General features: G+C 40.3%; 1 protein-coding gene across 1 annotated transcript; it reads left to right on the top strand.

The window, feature by feature from the left end:
• Positions 1–5,814: 5,814 nt before the first annotated feature.
• Positions 5,815–8,341, top strand: LOC133990163 (immunoglobulin kappa light chain-like; the record flags this gene model as incomplete). The annotated part of the gene is made up of 7 exons (XM_062428333.1): positions 5,815–5,860; positions 5,949–6,232; positions 6,912–7,053; positions 7,155–7,193; positions 7,677–7,770; positions 7,861–7,913; positions 8,076–8,341. Coding segments are annotated over exons 1-7 (924 nt in total), but the record flags the coding sequence as incomplete, so codon positions are not given.
• Positions 8,342–8,648: the final 307 nt, after the last annotated feature.

Raw genomic sequence — 8,648 nt, 5'->3', positions numbered from 1 at the left:
GGTAATCTGGGCCTGTAGACGTCCGGATGACAGATTCCAGTCCCGGACCTTCAATGTGCTTCTCTCTCTCTCCTCTCTACCCCAACCGGTCGAGGCAGATGTTCTCCCACTTTGAGCCTGGTTCTGGTTCTGAGGTTTCTTCCTGTTAAAAGGGAGTTTTTTCTTGCCATTGTCGCTAAGTACTTGCTCATGTGGGAATGTTGGGTCTCTTTAAAATTAAAACCTGAAGAGTACGGTGTAGAACCTGCTCTATGTGTAAAGTGCCTTAAGATGACTTTGTTGTGATTTGGCGCTATACAAATAAAGATTGAGATTGATTGACAGCTGTGATGAAGACTTTTAGAAATGAATGTAATTTGACATATGAGTCTCCTCCTACTGACTGCAGAGGTGGCTGCATGGCAGAGAGCTGTTTGATTCCAGCTGTGAACATCAGACCAAACACAACTCACAAAACCACTCAACACTTATTCACACTGAACATTCAGTTACAGCATTTCACTTCTGGAAACATGGAAACACTCGCTGTCATTTTACTCTTTTCAACTCTTGTAGGTACGTATGTTTTTGTCATTGTGTGATATTTTACAAATGATGGATATTTCACTCTGGAACAGAACTTTAATACAACATGTTTCCTTCACTAGGTAACACCTTGGAAGATGATTTCTATAGAAATCAGTCAAATGAACAGTTGATCAGTTTGTGTCCACAGAGTAACACTGTACAGTTGACATTTTCCACTGTCTTCTCCTCTCAGCCTCATGAACAATGTTAGTCTAATGGCTTCATTTTCTCTACTTTTTCCAGGACTAATAGCTGGAGACAAAATCTATCCTGAACAACATGAAGTCAGTAGAAGAGAAGGAGACACTGTCACACTCACATGTACATATGAGACAGATGATACTTCTCCTTGGCTTTACTGGTACAAACATCATTCTGACCTTCAGGCACCTGAGTTTATACTCTACAAAGGAGCTAAGGATAGCACATCTGAATATATTCCTGATGAGAATAAAGATAGATATGGATCCAAAACATCACCAACATCAACTGAGCTGACCATACAGACACTAACCCTGGCAGACACAGCTCTCTACTACTGTGCTCTATACACACAGTGATAGAAAGTGTAGAAGAGGCTGTACAAAAACCTGAACACAGATATGTGACTACTCTTCAAAGAGGAGGGAAGTGGTATTCAAACCACAGCTTCATATCAGATGGATTCTGCTAATTCCTGTTTTATCAGAGTCACTGTGGTTACAGCTGCTAATGAAACACTGTGGGAGGATTCACATGAGCAGCAAATCCACATCAATGACAAACCAGCTGGATGATGCTTCAAACACAAGACACCATCAAACACAATAGTTCCTTGATTCTTTCTAAACCTTTCCAAGCTACTTGCTGTACTGAATATCTCAGAGCTTGTCACCATCACATCCTCTTTTTATCACATAACAAGAGGGTTGTCCCGCCCACTGAGGTTCAACTCAACCAATGAGATTATTTCTGTCTCCAGAGCAGAAATGTTTGAGGAAGTCAAATCCCAATCAGCTTGATGCTGAGGAGAAGGGCTGTGCAGCAGAGAGGCTGTTTAGTTTCTTCATTCTACTGCAGTGGAAGAACATTGATCATCTGCTGTCTGTTTGCTTTCAACAACTCCAAAGACATGTTGCTTTACCTCTTTATACTTTTATCTCACTTTATAGGTGAGTGTTAGAACACAGATCAAAGTCTCATTTTACCTGATGTATTAACCACATATCTGTTTTTCACAGCTGGATCATTTTGTGGAAGTCAATTCACAAACAGAAAGAACATGTTGGCTTTTTAATGCATTTTAAATGATCAAAGATGACAGTAAAAGTCAAGAACCTCTGTTGAGTCTCTTTTAAAATCTCTTGCAGACTAACTGACATGAATGATTCATTTTACAGCCATGGGCTCCATGAACAGCATAAAGCCAGAAAATACTGAAGAACATGTTGCAGAGGGAGGAAACATCAAGCTGTACTGTAGATATGAAGGTGCTATCTACAATATCCAGTGGTACCGACAATACCAGAGATCTAGACAAGAGTTCCTGCTCTACATCACAGAAGGTGGATTGATTTATCCAACTGATTCTGATTTCTCAGCTCACATTAACTCAACAGAGAAACGTGTTGATCTGCAGATCTCATCTGCTGCGGTGACAGACTCTGCTGTGTACTACTGTGCTCTGCAGCCCACAGTGACAGGAAACACCAAAACTCTGTACAAAAACCTTTGGAGCAAAGACAACAGAATACTCCACAACATCCACTAGAGGGAGTCACACACTGTTAAACTTCAGAGGTTTGCATTTGCTGCAAATATTTGCTCCTGTTGATATAATCACCATTTATTAGAAGAGATTTACATTCATGTAGTATTGGTCGGCATTTTATTTAAGTTCATATTCTTGGTGTGGATTTTCAGTAGAGAAAAATATTGATTGTTTTATTAAAATAATTCTCAAAATTAGAAACCAATGACTTTGACTTCTACTGGGCCTGTTGAGGATTTGTAATAATTCTGTGATTCGTCTGTTCTGCTGAAAATATTGTAATTTATTTTCTGAGATAATGATTACAGTCTCTACTCTGCTCTTACTCTACAGAGTTATACATGAACATCATTTGGTATCAACTATTGCATTAAGGTCATCATTTAGTATCTGTGAAATATAAGGGACCCTCTTTGGAAACTGACCTGTTTGACACATCACATACTTAATAACAGTTAACTCATAAATTAAATGAGCTCATATTTGTATGGAGCAGTCTCTGACTACATTAATATCTACAGTGGGACAAAAAAGTATTTAGTCAGCCACCAATTGTGCAAGTTCTCCCACTTAAAAAGATGAGAGAGGCCTGTAATTTTCATCATAGGTAAAACTCAACTATGAGAGACAAAATGAGAAAATAAAATCCAGAAAATCACAATCAGATTTTTAAACAATTTATTTGCAAATTATGGTGGAAAATAAGTATTTGGTCAATAACAAAAGTTCATCTCAATACTTTGTTATATTCACTTTGTTGGCAATGACAGAGGTCAAACGTTTTCTGTAAGTCTTCACAAGGTTTTCACACACTGTTGCTGGTATTTTGGCCCATTCCTCAATGCAGATATCCTGTAGAGCAGTGATGTTTTGGGGTTGTTGCTGGGCAACACAGACTTTCAACTCTCTCCAAAGGATTTTCTATGGGGTTGAGATCTGGAGACTGGCTAGGCCACTCCAGGACCTTAAATGCTTCTTACGAAGCCACTCCTTCGTTGCCCGGGCGGTGTGTTTGGGATCATTGTCATGCTGAAAGACCCAGCCACGTTTCATCTTCAAAGCCTTTGCTGATGGAAGGAGCTTTTCACTCAAAATCTCCCGATACATGGCCCCATTCATTCTTTCCTTTACACGGATCAGTCGTCCTGGTCCCCTTGCAGAAAAACAGCCCCAAAGCATGATGTTTCCACCCCCATGCTTCACAGTAGGAATGGTGTTCTTTGGATGCAACTCGGCATTCTTTCTCCTCCAAACACGACAAGTTGAGTTTTTACCAAAAGTTCTATTTTGGTTTCATCTGACATTCTCCCAATCCTCTTCTGGATCATCCAAATGCTCTCTAGCGAACTTCAGACGGGCCTGGACATGTACTGGCTTAAGCAGGGGGACACGTCTGGCACTGCAGGATGTGAGTCCCTGGCAGCGTAGTGTGTTACTGATGGTAGCCTTTGTTACTTTGGTCCCAGCTCTCTGCAGGTCATTCACTAGGTCCCCCCATGTGGTTCTGGGATGTTTGTTCACCGTTCTTGTGATCATTTTGACCCCACGGGGTGAGATCTTGTGTGGAGCCCCAGATCGAGGGAGATTATCAGTGGTCTTGTATGTCTTCCATTTTCTAATAATTGCTCCCACAGCTGATTTCTTCACACCAAGCTGCTTACCTATTGCAGATTGTCTTCCCAGCCTGGTGCAGGTCTACAATTTTGTTTCTGGTGTCCTTTGACAGCTCTTTGGTCTTGGCCATAGTGGAGTTTGGAGTGTGACTGTTTGAGGTTGTGGTAAGGTGACTATTTTACTGATTACAAGTTCAAACAGGTGCCATTAATACAGGTAAGGAGTGGAGGACAGAGGAGCCTCTTAAAGAAGATGTTACAGGTTTGTGAGAGCCAGAAATCTTGCTTGTTTGTAGGAGATCAAATACTTATTTTACTGAGGAATTTACCAATTAATTCATTAAAAATCCTACAATGTGATTTCCTGGATTCTTTCCCCCCATTCTGTCTCTCATAGTTGAAGTCTGTCTACGATGAAAATTACAGGCATCTCTCATCTTTTAAGTGGGAGAACTTGCACAATTGGTGGCTGACTAAATACTTTTTTGCCCCACTGTATAAAACATGTAGATTAAAGTCAAAGCTTATTACATTTACTGTTCTCACAAAGTAATATTTACATAATTTATGAAGAAGCTACAAATTCCAGATAATTCTACTTTTGTCAGGTGATCACAGTTTGTTGTGAAGAGACAGACAGCAGCAGGAAGAACGAACAGAGCTGAAGAGGAGGAGAAAACCTGTGACTGAAGTACAGAGAAGACACAAACTTTCACTGTGGACTTCAGAACAAACACAGCTGGTTTTAAGATGCTGTCAGTGCACTTTAGTCTGTTTCTGACTTTGTTTCTCATCACACTGACAGGTAGGTGAACAAATTAACTACTGCATAATATTTTATTGCTTATTGACTTATAAAAGGAATTTCACTGATGAAACATTTTAAACATTAACTCTAACAGAGTTATCTCTTCCTTTGGGTGTCAGCTGTGAAGAACTCACTCCAGTCAACAATGAAGAGTACAGTTTAGAAGGCAGCTCTGTTACTCTGTCCTACAATTACTCCAAAACTATAGCTAGTGGTGATGACTTCTTCTGGTATCGACAATATCCAGGAAAACCTCCAGAGTTCATCATGTACATCTCAGGATTGAACAACTCAAGACCTGCAGACTCACTAAACAAAAGGTTCTCTGCTAAACTGTCTGGAGAAAAGCGTGGAGTCAATCTGCAGATCTCCTCTGCTGCAGTGACAGACTCTGCTCTGTACTACTGTGCTGTGAGGCCCACAGTGACAGCAAACCCACAGTCTCTGTACAAAAACCTGACAGCTCCTCACTCAACATTTACACACTTCAACTCATCCTTTTATTCAACAACAGCGCCATCAGGTGGACACTGACAACATGATTCACTGATCAAATGAAACTTACTACTGTGTCTTTCTTTTTACATCTTCATAAACACGTCTAATCCAGCTCATAGTGAGCTTGATTATAATTTTCTCTACACAGAAGAACTTGACAAGAACGTCCTTTTTCTCCACAGTTTGTGTTTCTGTCATTGTTGATCAGATGTGGTGACAGACCTCATGTTAGCTCCAGGAGACGTTATATGATAGGACACTTAACACTTTGATATAAACATCTCTTTTATATCTCCAACAAAAAAATGAAGCTTATTGAGAGGATGATGATGATGATGGAATACCAGGGTGGGTCACTGATTAAAGAGACCTTCCTGTTTAAAAAAGTTGACAGGTTCAATCTCCTCATGATGAGCTGCTCTGGATAAGAGCGGCAGCTAAACAGCTGAAAAGTAAATGTGATGTAAATGTTGAGAGTTCCTCAACAGATGATAAAGAGGAAGGGCCAATGATGTGAAGGCCCAGATCCATCAGAGTATCAATGTTCTTCCTCTCTCTCCTCCCCTCTCACTGCAGACATGAAACACTGGCTGAGAAACATCCTGATTCTGACTCTCTGGCTAGGTAACTCTTTAAACCTGCTGATTGTTCTCCTTTAATCAATCATCTTTATTGATTCATCTCTTCCTCTGCATGTTCTGTTCTTCCCCAGAGTGTAAAGGAGAAGACAGAGTGATCCAGCCACCAGGAGATGTCATTGCTACTGAAGGACAGACAGTTACACTTAATTGTACATTTCAGACCAGTGGAAGTCCCACTTTGTTGTGGTACAAACAAGAAGTTAATGATTTCCCAAAGTTGTTATTGCAACGTTTCAAGTCTGGAATAGAAGCTAATCCTGCAGAGGAAGAGAGGATTGATGCTACAGTCAACGGGACGTCAGTTCCTCTGAAGATCCAGAAGCTGCAGCTGTCTGACTCTGCTGTGTACTACTGTGCTCTGCAGCCCACAGTGACAGGAAACACCAAAACTCTGTACAAAAACCTTTGGAGCAAAGACAAAAGAATACTCCACAACATCCACTAGAGGGAGTCACACACTGTTGAACTTCAGAGGTTTGAATCTTCATATATGTGACTCAGCCCTACAACAGACCCATCTGTATCCAACAATGTGAAACCTGCATTATGATGGTGACTGCAGCATCATTTCCACAGCTGAATCACAGAAGTGTAACAGAAGGGTTGAATCGGTCGACTCTTTCTCTCTTGATAATGATTCCTGTCTCTCAGCTCAAAGTATCTGCTGATGTACTGATCCCATAGCAGCGCTCTCTTTTCCCCACATTCAAATCTGTGCACCTCACTACTGGAATTTCATTGGAATAACTTCAGCATGAGGTCACATGAGGTCATGCATTGCTGTGGCACCAACACATTTAGGCTCCAGTCCACCATGACTGAATGAATATAAGTGGTAGTGAAAACAGTGAAGTATTATAATGACATGGAAGAAGACACTGTATTACATGTAGATTGGTCTCATCATGACAGATACTTGATGTGATGAATCATCTGAATATTCCTGAAGATACTGATGTAGTGTATGAGACTGAATGTCTCCAAAACAAGATACATGTGTTGACTTTAAGAGAAACCTGCACATGTCTGTTCAGACAATCATAAATGGCCAGACCAGTGAACAGGTTCAGTACAAATATCTGGTCACCAAAATCGATAACAAACTGAAATTCATCAACACAGAGGCAATCTGCAAAAACTCCCATCACAGTTGTTCTTCCTTCAGAAGCTCAACAGGTTTGGTGTGTGCTCTTAATTCATGATGCTCTTCTATAGATCCATGGTAGAGTCAGTCATCACCTTCTCCATTATTACTTGGTTTGTTAATCTCTCAACAGGTGACAGGAACAGGTTGCATCATATCATCAACGTGGCCGGTAAGATCATTGGTGTTAAACAGCCTGATGTGTCTCACATCTTTCAGAAGAGAGAAACTTCTAAGGCTCAAGATATTTTAAAATGTCCTCTTCATCCTCTGTAGAGAGTTTGAGCTCCTACCCTGTGGGTGGAGATAGAGACTACTAGAGGTAGTCTGAATCTCTCAGGTATCTCTTCAGCCATCAAACTGTTAAATGTCTGTGTTGGCCCAGCTGATGATGATGATGGTTTTTGGAGAAGCATACTCTAGTTTTACTGTTGGCACTTGATGTATTTATGTATCCTTTGGTGTATTTTATGTCATATTTATGTCTGTGTGTCTATGTCTGTGTCCTTTTCCCCGGTTAATATGTTATAATTTAGTTGATTGAATATTTTTCCCTTTCTCAACTCAGTAACTTTCTGTACAGTATGCAGTTTGGACTTTTTCACTTGTCAGAAAGTTGTTTCTCTACAGATTCATTGTGCTGAGTTTTCTGCAGATTCCTCCTTCAGTCTGACCTTCTTGGATGATGATGACTGCAGCATCACTGTCATTTCTAAAGCTTCCATCAGCCTGAATGGAAACAGACCACAGCAAGAGGAGGAGCTACACAACTGAATATGAAAGGCTTCATTTGGAACTGAACAGATACTGTGTTCTTTCTATTGTTCATTCACAACAAGTCAAATCATGTTACTTCATTTCATTTGGATGATGATGCTCACTTTTCATACTGGTAAGTACTCAGGACACAAATCAACATGTAACAAGAGATGGTAGACATGATTCAATAACTTCATTGTTTCAGGATTTACGTGATTATTACATTCAGTTTAAAGACATTTCATCATTTGAAACATAGAAATGTCATGGTGAAATATATATTTGTTGTTTTCAGGATCCTCTGAGGATTTACTGAAACCACTTCAAGATGTAATGCTGGCTTTGGAAGGAGACAATCTGACTCTCTCCTGCAAATATTCTGGATCTGTACAAAACCTCTACTGGTATCAACAGAAGTCCAGTTCGGCTCCACATCTGCTCATCATGGAGTATCAAGAGACAGTAGAAGGGTTTTCTTTGAAACATGACAAAGAAGCAAAAATATTTCACCTGCAGATCTCCTCTGCTGCAGTGTCAGACTCTGCTGTGTACTACTGTGCTCTGCAGCCCACAGTGGCAGGAAACACCAAAACTCTGTACAAAAACCTTTGGAGCAAAGACAACAGAATACTCCACAACATCCACTAGAGGGAGTCACACATTGTTTAACTTCAGAGGTTTGGTATCAAACAGTCTAGATTCTTACAACTGGTGAGAAAAATGACAAAGGCATGACAGTTGCTTCTGACTAAGACAGGAGTACAGAGAGTTGTAATAATCAAGTCTAGAAAAATAAAAGCTCAGTTGTGCAGTGTGGACCAATCAGTAGAATCTCTGTTTTATTATTATTAAGCTGCAGGTAGTTTTG

The sequence above is a fragment of the Scomber scombrus genome, chromosome 11 (genome assembly GCF_963691925.1).
Source record: "Scomber scombrus chromosome 11, fScoSco1.1, whole genome shotgun sequence".
Taxonomy (NCBI): Eukaryota; Metazoa; Chordata; class Actinopteri; order Scombriformes; family Scombridae; genus Scomber; species Scomber scombrus.
Note: the sequence above shows the minus strand (reverse complement) of the source record. Positions and strands in the feature narration are given on the sequence as shown.